This window comes from Lepidochelys kempii, chromosome 1 (assembly GCF_965140285.1).
Source record: "Lepidochelys kempii isolate rLepKem1 chromosome 1, rLepKem1.hap1, whole genome shotgun sequence".
NCBI classification, from domain to species: Eukaryota; Metazoa; Chordata; order Testudines; family Cheloniidae; genus Lepidochelys; species Lepidochelys kempii.
The window spans coordinates 222,322,507-222,343,351 of NC_136380.1; the positions used below are offsets into that span (position 1 = coordinate 222,322,507).

The 20,845-nt window shown below is 45.1% G+C and overlaps 1 protein-coding gene across 2 annotated transcripts in view; it reads left to right on the plus strand.

Annotated features, from left to right (window-relative positions):
- The first annotated feature begins 552 nt into the window (after window positions 1-552).
- Window positions 553-20,845, plus strand: part of CD9 (CD9 molecule) — a 32,688-nt gene continuing 12,395 nt past the window's right edge. Inside the window, exons 1-2 of one of the 2 annotated variants that reach the window (XM_073315059.2) lie at window positions 553-747; window positions 17,586-17,688. In XM_073315059.2, coding sequence (XP_073171160.1) covers window positions 682-747; window positions 17,586-17,688 — 169 coding nt within the window. In that variant the 5' untranslated portion in view covers window positions 553-681. Of the gene's footprint in view, window positions 748-12,868; window positions 12,890-17,585; window positions 17,689-20,845 lie in introns of those variants that run through there. The other variant, XM_073315070.1, reaches the window with a different exon arrangement.

Here is a 20,845-nt window from a genome sequence, read left to right on the forward strand (position 1 = left end):
TCATTTAGCCTTTGCTTACAAATCATAATTTGAAATTATTAGGTTGGCCAACATCACCAAAATGAATGCACTGACATGGTCATTAAAAACAACAGCTGTTTAAGGAAGCTAGTCTATGTTCATACTTTTCAAATCTATTATACTTTTTCAGATACATGTATTTTATCATACAATGTATATGCTTTTAAAGTGTGTATTAATGTTTCAATTTCAATTCATATTTCCAAACAATCACTAAATTGGCATGTAACTAGTTCAGAAAACTGGGGTTGGGGAAATTCGGGGCGGGGGGTAGGGAAATCCCTTTTGCAGGCAGGGAAAGGCAGAGGAGCAGGGATAAGAGCACAAGGAGGGCACACAAAGGTGGCATAGCGTTGTGTAGAGATGGCTAGGCAGAGAAGCAGGTGCAGGGGAGGGAAGGGTAGAGGAGAGACAGAGTGAGGCAAGGCAGGGAAAGTGGGAGGGGACTGGCCAGAGGGCAGGGTAGGTACAGAGGGGCAGGGCAGTCAGAGGAATGGAAAAGGGGGCTGGGCTGGGCTGGGCAGCCTGGGGGAGGTGCAGGGAACTGCTCCACGGAAACCCGGATTTAAGGAGTGGCACTTTTGAAAGTCTCTTCGCTGCGTCCCGTTCCGTCCGCCGAGCCCCACAGCAGCTGCCCAGTGCCCCGGACCCTCCAGCAAGATGCCAGTGAAAGGGGGCACCAAGTGCATCAAGTACCTGCTCTTCGGCTTCAACTTCATTTTCTGGGTAAGAGCCCAGCGCGCCCCCACCCCTGGGGCAGGAACCCGCTCGGGGGGGCGGGGGGAAGGATGGTGCCGTGAACCCATGCTCCCCCCCCCCAGAGGGGGCAGTCAGTGCCCCCAGCGGTGGGTCCCCCTAGAGGAAGAGGAGAGTCGGTCTCTTCCCCGCCCGCGGGGGATTCCGGCTTTTCCCTGCCGGGGCCGGCTAGCCAAGCGGGGCCGGCGCTTCCCGGGTGGAAGGGCCGCCGCTCTCCGGGCAGGGCGCCCCAGCGGGCGGCGTCCGGGCTCGGCCCCGCGGCGAGCGATCGGGTGGCAGCTCAGTGCAGGCTGCGCCCAGCCTCGCCCGGGGAAGCCTCCGCTCCCTGCTGCTGACGGGAGGGAGGGGCACGTGGGAAGACTCCCTGCTGCCGGGGCGCTCGGGCAAACCTGCTTCTCTTCCTCCCCCCCCCCCCCCCCCCAGGGACAGGCCGCCCTGGTTGGGAGCGTCGCACCTTGGCCGTGCCCCCGGGCGTGGGCGCCTCCTCCTTCGGGTGGCGGTGGAGAGGAGTCGCCTTCCAGAGCAGCTTCAGTTCGCGCTCTCAATTCCTCTCCCTTCCCGTTGGGGAGAGACGGGACCCTCTTTCTCCTGCGGCCCCCCCCCCCCCCCCCAGTCTCACAGGGTGCGAGCACGGTCAGCCCCCAGTTTGTTTTCATTTATAAACGGAGCCGAACTGGAGAAACTTGCGGGGCGGGGGGGGGGGGGCATTAGATGTGCTCCAGTGGGAGAATGTATTGGATCTTCAAGGGGTGTCTCGGGCCCCTGCTTTTCTCCTCCCCGACCCCACCCTTCCCTTAGTCGCCGCGGCGCCAATAATCCAGGGTGGGGCTGCTGGGTGGCAGCGCTCCCGGGGAGCAGCGAGTGGGGTAGCAGCCAGCCGCTGGCAGCCTGCCCACTTCAGTGTATAAACACACAACACTCAGGCGGCAGGCTCACCCAAGGCCTGCGGGACGTCAGACAGTCCAGTTTTAACATACCGTACCTGCCAGTCAGCTCCATTTAGCCACCTTTTCCCAAGCCTGGATTTGAGAAAAGGCCAGGTAGTGATTTACATAGACATTTGCTAACTTCACATAATTGCATGAGTGGGGGAGGGAACCAAACTCCCAGAAAGTAATTGACCTTCTAGAACTTGAATTTTAAATGAATGCCAGCAAACTGGTAGAACCCTAATGGAAAAAGAGGGGTGTGTGTGTTGGGGGGGAGATATGGCTGGAAATGGCCCACCTTGATTATCCCTACAAAAGCCCCCGCCCCCTCCCCCCGCTGGTAATAGCTCACCTTACCTGATCACTCTGGTTACAGTGTGTATGGTAACACCCATTGTTTCAAGTTCTCTGTATATATAAAATCTCCCCACTGTATTTTCCACTGAATGCATCCGATGAAGTGAGCTGTAGCTCACGAAAGCTTATGCTCAAATAAATTTGTTCGTCTCTAAGGTGCGACAAGTACTCCTTTTTCTTTTTGCGAATACAGACTAACATGGCTGCTACTCTGAAACTTATCCCATGTAGTGGATTTTAAAATTCCTTGCTATAGTGCAGACTATTGATGATCCATTTACCTTGGGAGACTCGTTTTCCACAGGCTAGTAGATTTGATTACAAGCAGAAAGTGATTTGTAATGTTGAACCAAGGCTTTAACCTTTCTTAATTGTATACTTTTAAAGAGACATCTTCAGTATCTGCTGAAGAAAATCCTAATCCTAGTATTGTTTTAGTTTGAAAATGTATGCTGTGTAAAATACACTGCATGTGTAACTCTGCCATGAGAGAGTTCTGTATGCAGATCAAAGCTGTCTTCTTTTTTTTTTTTTTTCCCTTTTTGGCTACAATTATACATTGAAAACTTGCCTCTCACCTAGTATGTTTTATCAGCCTTGTTACGTATGAATATTATTGGTTTCCAGACTTCTCATCCCATTGAATAGCCTCAGTTCATTTTTTAAAATTGAATTTCACTTCAATTTCTACCCATAGTTCTACAGAAATGTAATAGAAGCATACCAGGTAGCCTGCTTTTTAACATCGGGGAGGGGAACCAGTGGCATATATAAGTTCCCATGGTAACAGACACATACAGTTAAGACATTTGTTTCCTTTGAGTTTAAACCAGAGGTGGACAAACTATGGCCCGCGGACCACATCTGGATCGGAGGGCCCTCCTGCCTGGCTCCTGGCCCGGGAGGCGAGCCCCTGACCCCTCCCCTGCTATTCCCCCTCCCTGGCAGCCTCCGCTCACTGTGCCACCCATAGGTGTCAACTCCATGGGTGCTCTGGGGCTGGAGCACCCCCGGGGGAAAAATCCCCGCCCCAGCTCACCTCTGCTTTGCCTCCTCCCCTGAGCGTGCTGCATTCCCGCTTTTCCCCCTAGCTCCCAGCGCTTGCTGCTGCGAAACAGCTGTTACCCAGTGGCAAGCGCTGGGAGGGAGAGGGAGAAGCGGGAAGGCAGTGCACTCAGGTAAGAGGCGGGGCTGGGGCAGGGATTTGGGGAAGGAGTCCAATAGGGGCAGGGAGGTGATGGAGGTGGGGCGGGGACTCTGGGGAAGGGGTTGGAATGGGGATGGGGTGGGGTGGTGTCAGGGTGTGGCTGGGGCGGGGGGTGGTCGAGCACCCACCGGCACCGGGAAAAGTTGGCACCTATGCTCTGGGCGGCAGCGCAGCTGCAGAGCCGCGGCCTGACCTGGTGCTCTGTGCTGTGCAGTGGGACAGGGGGTGTTGGATGGGGCAGGAGTCCCTGGGGGGCCGTCAGGGGGTGAGAAGTAGGGGGGAGTCGGATAGGGGGTGGGGGCCAGGCCATGCCTGGCTTTTTGAGGAGGCACAGCCTCCCCTAACCGGCCTTCCATACAAAAGTTTGCCCACCCCTGGTTTAAACTCATGCTGCTTGCTGGTGGAATCTTCACTTGAAGCTGGCAGCTTCTCTCTGGGACATACTTAACAGTGCATTCTCAGAGTGCCATGTGCCCAGGAAGTCCAAAGTTATTTTATTAGAGCAAGACAACAGAAATGAAAGCCAGGGAGCACTGCAAAGCGCTAGGGTAGACTGCAAAGCAATATCTCCGGAAACTATCATTTAGAAGCTGTGGCCTCTCAAACTTTTTATATCCGTTCCCTGTGGCTTCTATTTAAACAATCAGAGAACATCTGTATTTTGGCTGTTTACACTGCTAAATACGAATCTTCTGTCTTGGCCTCTAGAACAAACATAAGTACAACAAAGGGAAGGTAATAGACCCTGCTGTAGGTTCATTGTAAATGTGTGGGGAATAAGGTCAGATGTGACTCAAAGGGAATCGTATAGGAAGTTGTACCCAGATCTGTCTCTTTTCAAAAAGGAAAAAAAAAGATCCATTATTTAAAAAATAATCAAGTTTCAGCCAACACCTCACACCTCTTTCCTTCCTCCCATCAAAAAGCTATGCCCAAAAATCCATGAAGTGTCTTTTTGATTCTTAATGACATGCAGACTAGCAGTAATAGTGAAACCTGGAAAAGAGAACTCTGTGAGTAAATGCAGTACTAGAAGGGAAAAGACAACTGCATGTGTTCAGTAAAATATACCTCACTAGTAATCTGTTTATGTAGATGGCCTTGAATACAATCTCTGATTTTTATCAGGCACAAACTACAAATTCTAGCCCTATAACTAGCCAAATCAAAACACTTGATCATTGGGAACATCTAGATTTATAATCTCCTGCAGAGAGAGAGAGTTTGAAAGTATTTGGATTCAGAGTCTCTGCATATCTCAACTGTAAAATGTGATTCCCCATCTGATATTCACTAAACATTAACTTGGGTTTGGAGGATGGGAAGCTGGGAACAAAATTTAATCTGGTAAACAAATTATGAATTCAAATTCTAGTATTTTACATAATGGTGTCTACCTGAAGTCTGGATTACCAGAATGCATGATTCTACATGAAGTTACTCTGTAAAACTACTCCTACACTTCCACTTGCTCATAGTGCAGCAGGCTGCTATGCTCTGTGATTTGCATGCAATTTAAGGCATGTGTTTAAATCTATAAATGGTAGTAAGCACTTCTCTCTGCATGTGCTGCCACAGCAGTTGAGATCAGCGACGAGAACTGGCAGGGTATTTACAGTGAAATGCCCTTAGCCAGGGAGCTCTTCCCCATTCTGTGCTACAGCATAGTACCACTTTACTGACCCTTAAGATTAGCTTCTAGATCTACATTTTACCAGGCTTTGTAGAAGATAAAGCGTTAGGGTGGTGTCAGTGAATTGGGAATGGGGAAAGGAAAGAAAAGTATGTAGACTGTAAGCTCTTTAGCCTTGTCTTCACTAGGGGAAAAACCCGTATTCCTGTTACCTCATGTTAGCTAACATGAGGTAACTTCCCAGAGAAGACTAGGGCGTCTGTAGTTTTTAGATGTGTTAACTGGTAGCAGTAAACAGTAGGCTACTTCCACTTCCCCTCCCCTGTAGACAAATTCAAAGAGTGTTCCCCCATGTAGTTAATGAGGAACAGTTAATCTGGAGCAACTCCACAAGCCTTAACTAATAATCCTTAGCTCTTAAAAGAGGGCCCACTCATACAGGGCACAACTTGCGCAGGGGGGGATGCGTGGGTGCATGCTGGGGAAAGTGAGTGATCATTCTCAGCCACTGTAAATAATTTTATCTCATGAGGAGTCTTGAGTTAAATGTCAGTCAATTTCATATGATCTACCTTAGAATTGGACTGAGGTACCCTTGCCTTAAAGCTGTTTTAAATACTCTGTTTTTAAACACAGGTGTACAGGCGCATTGTGACCCAGGCAGAGGACTATGAATCCCTAGGAAATTTGCACATGAGAGATCAAGCTCATAAAGACTGTACTAGGATCAGTTTGGCTAGCTACCCGCCTCCCCCCACAACTTCAAGGATGACTGTGCCACTTAATTAAGCTTATTCACCTAATTATAGGGTGTGGTTTCATTCTGGCACTTTCCCTCTTTGAATATTGAACTTTCAAGGGTTTCCCCACCCAATCTGAAAGATATGAAGAGGATGGTGATTCAACCATGCTCTCCTTTTTTTTCCCTCCAGGTGAGGGAATTTCCTGAGAGGCTCACACCTCTTACTGCCATTATTTTGGTGTTTACATTAGGCTTGTAAATTGGTTTTAAACTGTACCTTTAGTTAAACTGGTGCATCTCTGAATATAGATAATAAGGCCTTATAGATTCCTGTTCTTCAGCAGTGTAGTGGGGTGTGTGGCCTTAACCACACTTATGACTGGCTCCTTAAAAATACTTAGCTTACATAGCCAAATGTTTGTCTTGAAATTCTGTATCTGGGCTTGGGTAATTCCACGTGTGCGTAGTGACAGGCTACTTGGAATGGAGCTAGGGAGCAGCCTGGGGCCCAGGCACTGGTGTTGGAAGGACCTGGGAGCAGACCAGTTGGAGCCACCAATTCTCTTAAGTGTGATGGGGGAGCCAGGGAGCACAGCAGCTGGAATTGGTGAGAGAGGAAAGAAGTTGGAGGAAAAGAAGTGAGGGGGAGAGAGAGAACGCATAGTATGGGGGAGAGTTAAAAAGAGGGAACCGATGCCAAAAATAACTTGGGAGAGGGAGTACTATATTTGCAACAATCACCACCTTCTGATGTATGGCACTTCCAGAAATCAGAAAAGCTGACATGTTTTGACTAGGCTAAACTCCTCCATCAGGGTTTGAAGTCAGTTGGACTTGTGTTCCTAAACAACTTAAGTTGATATTTTTCAGAAGCCCTTAGGGGCTCTTAAAATTTTTGTCCTGTATATAAAAAATGTTCACCGTAAGTTTAATGTACTGAATGTCCAAATAACTTCATTGTTAACACTGAAGTAATGTTGTGTGAAGTAAAGATTTTATGCCACCAAGAGTTTTTAATGTTAGTTGCTGATGGTAAGTTCACTTAGGCCTTGTCTACACTATCGTTTAAGTCAATGTAAGTTATGTCGCTCAGGGGTGTAAAAAAAACCCCGCGCGCGCACACCCACCGCGAGTAACATAACTTACATCAATTTATACCACTTTAAGGTGGTGGGAGATGTTTTCTCATTGACATAGCTTCCGCCTCTTACTGAGGTGGATTAATTATGTCAATGGGAGAGCGCTTTCCCTTCGACTGATCGCATCTTCACCAGCCCCACTAAACAGAATCTGCTGCATCAATCTCAGTGGCACCAATTTAGCACCATAGTGAAGACAAGATCTGAAACCTGTCTTAAGTTTAAGCACTTCCTGTGAAAGACAATGGAACTACTCGTGTGAGTAAATTTACAGTCCTGTTTAAGTGTTTGCAGCATCAGGGCTTTAACTTTCAATATTTTTTGGTTTTTTTGCTTATAGCAGCCTTGCATATTCAAAGACCATACCCTGCTAGTAGTGGCATTTAAAAAGAACATGTATATTCTAATTCATTATAAATTTTAATCTAAAGTTGCAATAGCACGTGCTAAAATTAGTTTTACAAAGACTCAACCTGACCTAAATTTAAAAAAAAAAATAATAATAAAGTGACTTAAATCTATCAACCCTGTTCTGAAGTACTATTTTGTATCTCTCACTCACCCTTGTTTACAGAGGCCATGATTTCAGTAAAACTGTGGTTAATGGTAAGATTAGACTTTGGAGGCTTCTTCCTTTCTTCAGGGTATGTCTGATCCACTTTGTGACAGAGCACTTAGTTCATCTGTTTGTTGTACCATAGCGCGGTGGGTTGGACTTGATGACTTCTCAAGGTCCCTACCAGTCCTGCATTTCTATGATTGTATGAAAAACAGCCAGCCTCTTTAAAGTGTATTGACAAATTTAGAACAGACTTCCTTAAGGCAATGGTTCTCAACCAGGGGTCCGGGAGCCCCTAGGAAGCTGGGAGCAGGTTTCAGGGGGGTTGCTAAAATAGACTAGAGAGCAGAACCGGTGTTAGACTCCCTGGGGCTCAGAGCAGAAAGCCGAATCCAAGCTGCGTGGGGCTAACGCCAAAGTCCATGCAACTCAGCTTTTCAGGGCTCCCTGTGGTGTGGGGCCACGGGCAATTGCCCTGCTTGCTACCCCCGAACACAGAGGTGGGCAAACTATGGCCTGCGGGCCACATCTGGCCCACAGGGCCCTCCTGCCTGGCCCCTGAGCTCCTGGCCTGGGAAGCTAGCCCCCAGTGCTCTGGGCAGTGCGGGGGCTGAGGGGGGTTGGATAGGTGTGGGGGGGAGTGGTCGGGGTGTGTGTGGATAGGGGTTGGGGCAGTCAGAGGGTGGGGAACAAGGGGCTTGGATGGGGCAGGGGTCCTGGGGGGCAAGTCAGGAATGAGGGGGGGGTTGAATGGGGCAGCAGGGGGCAGTCAGGGGTGGCGAGCCCAGGGGTAGTCAGGGAGCAGAGGGTGGTGGATTGGGTGGGGGGGGCGGCAGGGGGTGAGAAGCGGGGTGGTCGGATACGAGGCGGGGGCTGGGCCACGTCTGGCTATTCAGGGAGACACAGCCTCCCCTAACCAGCCCTCCATACAATTTTGGAAACCTGATGTGGCCCTCTGGCCAAAAGGTTTGCCCGCCCCTGCCCTAATGCCAGCCCTGGCTTTGCATCTACTGGATATGCGGAAAAATACCTGTTGTGTCACCGGCGGGCCATGGAGGTTTTTATAGCACATTGGTGGGGCCTCAGAAAGGAAAAGGCTGAGAACCCCTGCCTTAAGCCACTCAAATAAGTGGGGGAAAATTTATTCTCACAAAGCAGAGGCATTTAGCAAAAAACAAACCAGCCCAAGCATTTTTGTAAAATATTTTCTCTCTGCCTTGTGTAATGGTCAAGGCTGTTGACTTAGTCATGGGCTGTAGAGCCTGAATCAAAATACTACTTGTGTTCAATTGAACGGATACGTTAACTTCCAGTGTACTTACTTGAATTCCATGTAAAATGTTGTGGAAAATCAGGAACACAATTGCAGTATATTGCCCTGAGAAATCTGATGTGAAATTATCTATATTTAGATTTCTAGCAGTTTTAATTCTAATTTGCAATTTTAAATAAATGTAAAATCAGTAGACTGACTTCTGAATAGTAACTTGTGTAAAATGGCTACTAGTCTTGGCTTTGGTTCAGGAATTCCCGGTAATGTCACACCATTTTATTGCAGTAAATGCTGTTGCAGTACAGTAGGCATTGCATTAACTTTGCAAATAACACTCTTGAAACTAGACCTTGCTTAATGAGAAAGAAAACATCTTTTTTTCCAACCCATAAATTTTCAAAGCAAAGTAGGGTTAACCATGTTCGTAATAAACAGTTGCTCACTCTTTTATAATTGCCAGATATGCATTATGCATCTCAGAAGCTTGGAAAGTCATACTGCTGTGGATAGTGATGCCTTTACTAAGGCTCAATCTCAGTCCATTCAAAACCCTTATTTGATTTTTCTTATCCGTGATTTTCTTTTCTTGTCTATAGTGAGCCAGCAGTTTTAGTCTGTTCAAAACCAGACATGTTCCTAAATTGCTCATAATAATCTCAAAACTTCTTTCTACATGCTTTGCAGTATCACGTCTGGTCTTGGCTCAAGGCAGTATATAGGCATGCATATGTGGAAGTAGTGGTTGTTTTGGTTTCTGTACCAGTGGAAAGTTTGAGGTAAATGTTTTGGTAGTTTTCTTGTTTTGAAGGTGGGGAGGAGGGACCATACTGACTTACTCTACACTCACATTTTTAAGGTGGGGAGGGGAGGGCATGCTTTTGGATAGCCTTAAATGAGGAATGGTCATTTAGTGATGCCTGGAAAAAACAGACAAGTAGTAGCCAAAAATGATTATTGAAACTCCCCTCCATCTTTCTCCTCCTACGTGCAGCACTACGATGCTCACAGCTGTGGAAATACTCTGGTTTTTACTGACTGCAATGGACTGCTACAGTTTCACTTCCCTTGCCTCCAGATTAATTTCCCAAATTTGATTTTAATCAAATATATATCACTAAATGGCATTCATTTCAAATTTTGGCAGCTCTAGGGCTTTGCACTCCAAAGTGCAGTGAGCTTTTAATAAGCTTTGAAAAGGGAGCCTAGGCGCATAGAGAATGACCACTTTCTAATGCCATCTGAATGACAGTGGAAGGGTCCCTCTCTCCCCTGATCCATTCCTCCCAAACCCACTTATCCAGAGACATACGCACCTTTCATAGGCATTGGAAAGTACCCAGGAGTTCTCATGGACCTTCTGTTGGGCACTATACTCTGCCATTCATTGTAAATCACAAGGGTTCTGGCACACATCAGCCTAGTCTGCTCTCTCCGTCCCTTGTTGATTTGCCTAATTTAAGGTTTTAGTCCTTTATCTTCAAAAGCCCTGCACATGATTAATCCCAGCAAGTTTATTATTTGTATTACAGTAACTCCAACAGAGGGTGGGGCCATGTTATGTTAATACCTCTACATACACATAGTAAGGGACAGTCCCTGCTCTGAGAGCTTGCAGTCTAAATAGATGCCACAGACAAAGGGTGGGAGAGGAAACTGAGGCTCAGAAAGGTTAAAGTGAGATGGTCCTTCATTTCAAGTCCATGACCCACGCGACAGCTATGTCCCTCTGGAACAGGGGTAATCAATAATTTTTTGTCACGGTCCAAATTTCTTGGTCAAGGTCCAGACTCCAGAGAAAATAATACAAAAATAATAACAACAATGATACGTAAATAAAAACATTTTGCGGTCTGTTCAAAAGCATCTGGCAGTTTGGATTTGGCCCTTGGGCCGCCTGTTGACTACCCTTGCTCTGGAACAATGGAGCTTTCAACCCCTGGATGGAGATTTGCACACACGAGGCTTGGTCTACACTTAAAGTAATACTGGTATGCTGCGTCAGTGAAGGGTGTGCAATAACTGCACCTGTGACTGACCTAGCTATGCCGACAAATCCCCCAGTTTAAAAGACAGCTGTGTTGGTGGAAGAGGGCTTCTGTCAACACAGCTAACATCATTCAGGGAGGTGGTGTTCCTACCTTGACAGACAACCCCCATTTGTTTGTGTAGGCTCTGTAGGGACGATAACTGTGCTGACCTAGTTATGCTGGGGTAGGCTCTGTAGCGTAAACGTAGTCTCAGACAGATTTTTCAGAAGCTGTTCCACATCTGTGGAACTCTGTCGTTTTTGAAGAGATTGGAAGAACTAATTTTGTCACCTGCAAATTGAAAAGTAAAATCCACTTCTGGGCCCTTGCCGTCATAGGGTACAATAACTTATAACACACTCTTGCTGATGATGGGGTGGAACAAAAGGTGGAGATTTACTCTTAGATTTCTTTTTCTTCTATAAGGTAATCAGATGCAATTTTGAGTGGAGTGCTCCCTTATCCCTCTCATAAAATGTAACCTAGCCACTTTGTCAGCATATGTCAAGCTTTTAAACAGGAGTTACGACTTGTAAAACTTTTAAATTAATTACACAGGTTTCTTCAGAGTTGGTAAGTTCTTTGAATCATAGATCTTATGCAGGCGGTGCCTATGGAGTGACAAGCTCCATAGTCTGCATGTGATTGAGGTAGTGGAGAGGTCGGTAATGGTCATCGTGGAGCTTGGTTCTGTAGCAGCAAATACAGAAGGCCCACAAGTAAATTCTGTATACCTTGCAAGCTCTAAGGAAGAAACTGCACTTAACTAACCCATCTAAACATCATCTGCCAACCTTGAGACCTTACTTTTAGGATATCTTTGAGCTTCTGGAACCGGAGTTGCCTCTGTCCAAAAGCTCACAGGCTCCGCTGTATGTGTCTGTGTTTCTTGTACCTATCTGACCCTCACAACCTGTGCCTGTGAAGGTCATGCCCTTCTCAAGACCAGGAGATCTCTTCTGAACTTAAATCCTTCATTGGAGATCCAAGAGGCTCAAACGACTTCAGTGATTAACTCCAAAACGAATTGCCTGACCTCCTAACATAGTATACTTGTTCTTGCACAAGATAAATGAATAAAACTTGGAATAAGTAAAATTTTTTATACCCTGATATCTCCTTGTTCAATTAACATAACACTTTCCTTAAAAACATAAGGCCTCATTAGCAAAGTTTCAAATACAAAGTGTTTTCAAGGAGAGGTGAAAATAGTTTGTATACCATCTCAGATTTATAACTTTCATCTAACATCCAGCTCGGTCATGGAGCTATTCTTCCCTCTCACCCCCCCTCCCCCACCCAATCTTATCTTCCTCAAGATTGGTTGTCCAGAATAATCTGTTCTGTCAAAACCCAGTTATCTAGTAACTCCACTCTGGAACATTATAGGTGTACATGGGTTTTCTACAGGAAAAAATAACGCAGGTCTGGGACTCTGGTCCAAATAAGTTGAAAATCCAGGATGGCTATGCACGGTAAAGGAGCAAAAAAGCAGTGTCAAACTGGATTAGAGTCAAAACAGTAAATACCATGATAACCTTTGTGCGCACTATAGCGTGTGGGTGTGTAAAATATATAAATTTAAACAAAACAAAGAGTTCGTGGGAGCGGGGCCTTACAGGAATAATAAAGTGGTACTCAGCATTGGAAAGCTAACAGAACTGAGGTGAGCTCAGAGGAGGAATTTCTAAGACTGAGGTTACACAGGGACACTGATGCAGGAAGGAAGTGGAGGCTAGGAGTGTGTCAAGGTGCATGCAACTGGGAGAAGAAAGGGCATGTTGTGGGCCACAGTAGGAGACAAGAATACATATACAGAAGCACAGCCTGGAAAGCAACAAAGGGGGGTTTACATTTGATACAGAAAATGACTGGAAGCCAGTGCAGGGATTAAGAAGAGGGGTGATGTAGTAAGAGTAACATGCAAGGAAAACAATTTAGCTGTAGTAAAATGGATTGAGGAGTAATGCAAGTTCTGGAGGACAAAGCTGCTGTTGTAAGAAGTGAAAGATGACTAGGGATGGATTTTGGAGGAAGCAATTGGATGCTTAGCAGCCTTAATACAAATGACAAAGAAGAGAACTCTAAAATGTCAAGTTTCTGCCATTACTAGTGCCCTCTTTAGGGATTAGAATTCTTTTTCAGCCATCAAGTTGGATATCAGTTTAACTCCTGTTTTTGTTTAGGTTTGACACAGTGTCTATGACAGGCCTGTTCCCATAACAGGATCTGTCCAAGTTTTGCAGGTACAGTGGATTTCAATTTAAGTTAATTGAAGAATTAAATATATTATGTTTAAAAAGTTAACTTTGGGTTTCTATACCGTCTCTAGATTTAACCTGTCAATTTTGGGAGGGTTAACAGTTGAATTTTCTTTTTTTAAAGGCAAGAACAATGCTTCTTTTCTCTCTCCTGTTGCTATACGCAAAAACCCAAACAAACAAAGGAGAAGTAACTGACTTTATACAGAGGAAACAGTGGAACTGATTGACAATGTGTTTTATGTGCACCAAGTAACAAGCTTAAATTATAGGCTTATTGTTTAGGCTTAGTAACCTTGTGTTACAAATTCAGAATAGGAAATTGTGGTCGGAAAATGCTACAAACAAAAGATCTGTCTCCTTCATTTCTTAAGATACATCTTTTTGACCCCAACAAAATACGTCCCTGAATCTGTTTTTTATTTTTTGTTCTAAAACACCTGTGGAGGGGGAGATCAACAGAATCATCAAGTATGTTCTAACTGTATAATTTTTCTTACTGGTGAGCCATTTTACTTATAAATTGAGCCTCTTTTAATATGTAGTTATTGAGAGGTGATAAGCTTAGAGCTCTGTAATGCCATTTTTATGGTTGCTTTGAGTAGAACTGTGCTCCAAAGTAGAAAACATACCATTTCATAAAATAGCTTGTATTATCACTGGTTTTCCTTCCAGTTGGAGTTTTACAGTGTTGTGGTAGCCAGACAAAAGTCATAAAAGCATCTTTTTGATTTGAGAAGAATGTGGTTCAAAAAACCAAACTCCATTCTGTTTTTAAAAACTGGCCTTGGATTTGGTATAGGTCCGCTCTTTATAGCCTAAAACCAACAGTGTACAGCTTCCCTTTCCCAGGCAGAAAGCTGAAAATAGAGCCGAGCAGAAAAATCTGTCTCCAATTTGAAAGATGAGGCCCAAATTTTTCATCTTGGATTGGAATTAGAAAAATCCCCAAATTTGGGGTGGTGGTGGGTAGATTGGAGGGTCCTGGTAAGGTTGCCAGGCATCGGGTCAAAAAGGGACCCTGGCGGCTCCAGTCAGCACAGCTGACCAGGCTGCTAAGTCTGGTTGGCCTCAGTGGTCGGCTCCATGCACCTCCCTGGAAGTAGCATGCAAGTCTCTCCAGCTCCTAGGCGGAGGTGCGACCAGGGTGGCTCCAGCTCCGCAGCTCCCATGGGAGCTGCGCAACCAATGGGGACTGTGGGAGCAGTGCCTGCAGACAGGAGCAGCACGCAGAGCTCCCTGGCCACTCTGTGCGTAGGAGCCAGAGCGGTGTGTCACCAATTCCCGGGAACCGCCTGAGGTAAGTGCTGCTGGGAGCCCTGCCCCACCCTGGAGCCCCCTCCTGCAACCTGAACTCCTCAGCCCCACCCCAGAGCCCAAACCCCCAGCTGGAGCCCTCATCCCCTTTCCACACCCCAACCCCCTTCTCCACCCCAGAGCACACTCCCAACCCCTCATCCCCTGCCCCAGCCCAGTGAAAATGAGTGAGGGTGGGGGAGAGCAAGGGGGGGGATGGAGTGGGCAGGGGTGAAGTCTGGGGGCAGAGCAAGGGTGTTTGGTTTTCTGCAATCAGAAAGTTGGCAACCCTATGGTAAGGGCTCGTCCCTATTAACTTGGGAGGCTGCCGCAAGTTGAATCGGATATGCTTTGTCATTTTATTCACAAAAGGCTTGAGGCTGCTTGAAAACCAAACAATAGCAATATTTAGCCTTAAGAAGCAAAGAGGGTAAGTGTCACTGCACTGAGGAGCTGGAGTGTTGTGGGTAAACAACCCTAATCTGATCAGACATTATATTAAGGATACATTAACAAAGAACCATTTGTTACAACATCAATTGCTTATTAATTTGTTACAGTCCAACTGGTCTATAAGTCATTCACAATCATGTTTTGTATCTACAGTACACCATCCACTGACCAGTTTATAACTATCTAAAATACACATTACTCGGGTCTATAACGGGCTTGCAACCGCTAACACGTAAGCCATTTGAAAATGGAACCTTAATGAGAACCCTGCATATGCAGAGATGAGGGAGTAGTGCTGAATGCTTGTTGACAGATGAGTCACTCCTTGAAAACCCCACACTGCTTCTTTGGCCATTCGGGATATGGTGGGGAAAAGGGTGAGAAGAGAATTTCTTGACCCTCTAAGAGATGAAGGCTCTTCATTATGACTCTTGCTGCCTGTGCGTGCTGGGGTATCTCAGAATAGCATTATCTACTGGACACTCTTTTCTTTATAACTCTATGCACTTTCTGAACTTCAGCCTAGTCCAATCTTATTTACACTTCAAAAATTTCCACTGCTTTTATTCTTCCTATTCTAGATAAAGTGGCAAACTCTCCCCTCCCCATCCCATGTGGATGCAGTTATACCAGTATAGTGTATTGCCAACCATCAGCAAAGCAGAATACCCTAGTGTGTTATAAAGCACCTTATACTGTTATAACTTTATAACACACTAGGGTTTTTACTGGCATAATTATATATATAAAAATCACACCCCGCATTAACATAGTGACACCAGTAAAACTCTTTAGGTGTAGACCAGGCCTTACTCTTATTCAGTTGAGGTACAACCTGAAGAATATTGTCTGTCTGGTTACACTTTGGTTTTGAAGTGTCAAGACTTTTTAATATATCTTTGATTGGGTTGGAAGTCTCTGAATGTGACTGGTTCCTAGAGAACAAACTAATGTGTAATGGTGCACTCCAGCTAAACCTTTAGGCTCCTCTTTGATAGGTTGGTCATCAGATGCTTGCTTTTAAAGGTAGTGCTGGTCTTTCAGGTATGTGTGGCTTTCTCTGATCAGGTAAATCCAGTCTTTGGCTGTTCAGAGGCTGGGTCATTCTCTCTGGCCACCCCGCCCAACTCCTAAGGTATTTTTAAAGCCTCTTTAAGGACAGTCTCCACTGCAGTGAGATGAGGCTATTTAAATTGCAACTCCTCTCTAAGCTATTAAATAAAAGCCCAAATTCTCCCCTGCTAGTGATTTTTTTTTTTTTTCCCCTCTCACCCCATGTAGGGTTCCTTCAAGGAACGCCACACACTTCCATCATTTTGGGGGGAGAGATTGCGGGAGGGGAAATATGTATATGGGCAACAACAGTTCACCTCTTTCACCCCCCCACCCCAAGAAATGTCTGCACTATAATATACAGGAAGAAGAGGGGTCTTTTGCTCCCTCTCTTTGTGCATGTGTCCAGTGCAGGGTTTCACTGGGGTTCAGGGGAAAAGGATATGGAGAGAGAGGGAAACGTGCACCCATGGAGATCAGTAGTGCAGACAACCTGCCGCCATCTGCAGAGGGGACAATAATTTGAGCCTTTGTAACAATTTCCAGTCTCTTTTGGGTGCAGAAGCCTGTGAATGCCAGTCTGTTCTCTCTTAGCTAGCTTAACTGTTCCCTGGGATTTCCTAAGCCTTAGGCTTAACAGTTACTAGTTCTAGTCATCTGTTACAAACTTCTCTTTGCCACAAAAAACGTTAAGGCAAAATCTAAGGGCTTGGCTACACAAACATTTAGTTTGTGGAGAGCTGGGGTGTAAATCTACTCCACACTAACCTCCCGTGTAGTTGGTGTCCTTGTGTACCCTGCTGCTGCTAAAAGTTTCCTAGTGTGCATTGATCTATTCCCATTTCAAAGCAGCATAGGTGAAAACACACTAGGGGACTTTTCAGTGCATGGCAACAGGATCCACACACAGACATTTGTGTGGCAGATAAGTGTGGGTTAGGTTTACACCTCAGCTTGCTGCAAACTGTAACTCTGATCTCTAACCCCTTGTTTTGGAAGCAGGGCAACTGTTCCAGAGGTTAGTCTGTGAATATTAAATGTCCTTTGCCACATGTATGCATGTGCACAGCCAGGCAGGATCCTTAGGTACACAGACTTGGTTCTTTGTTTGCAGATCACCTTTTTGGGTCCAATTTTGAATGCAGAACTTCAGATTAGGATACAGCATGGTTTCTGTCACTGCCTTCTGTATTTTCTACCCCTCTTATAATGTGCCCATGTATCTCCTTTGCTTAGCTTCTACTTTATGCTGGGCAGACTTAGACTGATGACCTCATCAGTCCATATGACGATTTTTTTTATTTTTACCACTGTGCCAGAAACATAGAACATCCCATGACCTAAATCTGGCTAGTCCCGTAATTCACTGAAATTACTAGTGGGTATTCATGTAGGAAGAAATAAAACTGCCTACAAAGCATTGTCTTCAGCATATTACAACGTTGTCTTCAGTGTGAAAACATCAGTATGCTTCAGTATTCAACCTGATTACAATAGGTCCTCTGTAAAGCAGTGTGAGGTTCAGGGATAAGTGGAAATATATAACCCAACAAGTTGACACAGTCCAAAACGTAACATGTCTTCAGTATGGAACAAGAATGACATTCAGCTTGATGTGTAAATTATGGTGCAATTAAACTTGTGAAATACTCTGCTGGATATGTACAAAGCTGGAGACTAATACAGGACCAAGTTGGAACGTAAATATGCCAAAATGAAAATAACATCTTAGTTCTGGAAATTAAATGACAAGGCAATGTCCTTCTCCTTCATAATAATAATATTAGTCTAAAAATAATATGTAAAATTATCATCCTCATCTACATTTGTAACAGCATAATACTTATTTCTTTAACAACATTTCTCTTTATTCATACAGCTTTTAGGAACTGCAGTCCTTGCAATTGGACTATGGCTTCGGTTTGATACGCAGACAAAAAGTATCTTTGATATGGAATCCAACAACTCAAACTTCTATACTGGTAAGCGGTGAAGTAAAGTATTTGAGTACCATAAATTCCCTTCCTACAAAGAACTTTCTGATAATGGGCTCTGTCTTCTTTAACCTTCACAACAACTTGCCAAAGTGCAATACTCAATTGTTGTCTGAGATTTTAAGATGTTCAGGTAAATATGGTGAGTCTGGAATAAGCACACCTCTCTTTCAGGGTACTTGGTACCATGTGGATGCCTACATGCGCACACTGGTTTAGCATGCAATGGAGATCTAAGATATCCCATAGAAGAAGAGCACTAATAGACCAGTTTTGCCTCTTTGGCTGGCATTAGAGATGTGTGTCTGTGCTTACACTATGCTTACCAGTCCTAGAGACCTCTCTAGAACTGATGAGATAGAGCATGTGTTTCCCTGTGTGGAGGACTGGCTGATGAAGGACAGTCCCTTGGAAGGGATCCAAGAACTGGCCTATATCTCCAGCAGGGTGTGAGTCACTAGAGCTTCATTCGAAACTGAGTTGCTATTTGTGCAGTGACTTGAAAAAATTACAGTGCAATAAAAGTTTATTACTAAGCTCCCAAAGTCTGAACTTAGAGGCAACAGGAGTATGTATGAATCTTGGTAGACCTGGCTCACGTCAAAGCTTTCAAACCCCAGAATATCGTGATTTGGCACAGAAGATGATCCAGAACCAGACAGTCTCAGCAAGGATCATGGTTGTGCACATTGGGCCTCATTGATGCAGTAATATGTTTGGTAGCCTTGGCACATACTCAAATGAGGCAGCCTCCATAGAACCTGCGGGACTTGTTCATAAGCTCACAGATTCATTGCATCCAAGAGTTTGCATCCTATCCTTTACACGCTGGCGTGAAGGGAGCTGAAGTACCATCTTGCATCTACCAGTAGGAAGAGTCCCAAATTCCTCTATTCAAAATTGTATTCCCTGTGGATTCACAAAGGGGATAGGGGGCTAGAACTAGAGCTAGTTAGAGTATTCAATCTGCTGAAAGCTCCTTCTGAACCACTCTTTGTGACATTTTATCCCTCAGGTATAAGGTTAACCTTTTTGGATCGCTTGGTAAACTGGGGACAAACAGTATAGGTTTTAATACCACTAAATGTAAATATGTACTTCTAGGAACAAAGGATATAGGCCAAAATTACATGAATAGAGACTCCGCCCTGGGAAGCAGTGATTCTGAAAAAGATTTGGGAGTCATGCTGGATAATCAGCTGAATATGAGTTTCCAATGAAACGCTGTGGCCAAGAGAGTTAATGCAATTCTGGGATGCATAAACAGACGAATCTTGAGTAGGAGTAGTGAGATTCTTTTACCACTGGATTTGGCACTGGTCTGGCTTCTGCTGGAATACTGTGGCCAGTTCTGGTGCCCACAATTCAAGAAGGATGTTGATAAATTTAGAGAGGGTTCAGAGAAGAGTCAAAAGAATGATTAAAGGATTGGAAAATTTGGCTTATAGTTACGATTTTGTCAAGGTTATTGTTAGTTAAAGTCACAGACAGGACGCGGGCAATAAACAAAAATTCAAGGAAGCCTGCTACCTGCCTGTGACTTTAACTAAAAATAATCGGGGGGAGGGAGCTGACGGGGGATAACTGAAGCCTGAGGGTGGAGGAGGAGGCCACCACCCACCGTCCCGTGGGGTCTCGGAGCTCCAGGGCCCCCCTGTAGGGGTGAGGCGCAAAATGTCGCAGAGGTCTCTGGAAGTCATGGAATCTGTGACCTCCATGACCTAATCTTATCCTTCTAGCGGGGGTTCTCAAACTTCAGTGCGCTACAACTCCCTTCTGACAACAAAAATTACTTCACGGCCCCGGGAGCGCGGACCGAAACCTGAGCCCTATGGCCCCGGGGGTAGAAGGAGGGGGCAAAGCCAGAACCTCACCTCTCTGGACAGGTAGGCCAAAGCTCAAGGGCTTCAGCCCCAGGCAGGGGGCCTGCAACCTGAACCCCACCACCCAGGGCTGAAACCCTCAGACTTTGGCTTCAGCCATGGGCAGTGGAGTTCAGGCTTCAGCCCTAGGCCCCAGCAAGTCTAAGCCAACCCTGGTGATCCCTTTCAGGTCCCAACCCAAGTTTGAGAACCACTGCCTTATAGTGATAGAATCAAAGAACTCGATCTCTTTAGTTTATTAACATAAGAACGGCCATACTCTGTCAGACTGAAGTCCATCTAGCCCAGTATCCTGTCTTCCGACAATGGCCAAAGCCAGATGCTTCAAAGGGAATGAACAGAAACAGGTAATCATCAAGCGATCTATCCCCTGTTGCCCATTCCCAGCTTCAGGCATACAGATGCCAGGGACTCCATCCCTGCCCATCCTGGCTAATAGCAATCGATGGACCTATCCTCCATGAATTTCTCTAGTTCCTTTTGCACCCTAGTATAGTCTTGAACTTCACAACATCCTCTGGCAAAGAGTTCCACAGGTTGACTGTCCATTGTGTGAAGAAATACTTCCTTTTGTTTGTTTTAAACCTGCTGCCTATTAATTTCATTTAGTGACCCCTAGTTCTTTATCCCCCTTAGTCATCTCTTTTCCAAGCTGAAATGTCCCAGTCTTACTAATCTCTCCTCACAGGAAAGCTGTTCCATATCCCTAATCATTTTTGTTCTTCAAAGAGAAGGTTAGGGGATGACTTGATTACAGTCTATATGTAGCTACATAAGGGACAAATATTTAATAATGAGCTCTTCAGTGTAGCAAAGACAGATGTAACATGATCCAAGGCTGGAAGTACAACCTAGAAAAATTCAGACTGGAAATAAGGTGTAAATTTTTGACACTGAGGATAATCAACCCTTAGAATAATTTAACAACGGTCATAATGAATTCTCCATCACTGCCCATTTTGAAATCAAGATTAGGTGGTGGTGTAGGTTCTTTCTGTTTTTCTTTTTTTTTTTTTAAAAAAAAAAAATAGTCTCGGAATTATTTTGAGGAAGTCCTATGGTCTGTGTTACACAGGAAGTCAGACTAGATGGTCAGTGGTCCCTTCTGGCCTATGAATCTACTTATGGAAGTGACTCCAGTTGCCCTCGTGACTGGTATTGCATTCTCTCTTCAAGGATATGCTAGTGCTATGGTTGCTTCCTGAATTCCTCTCAAAGATGGTGTTAGATTTCCACCTTTAATCCTTCTTTCAATATTTTTC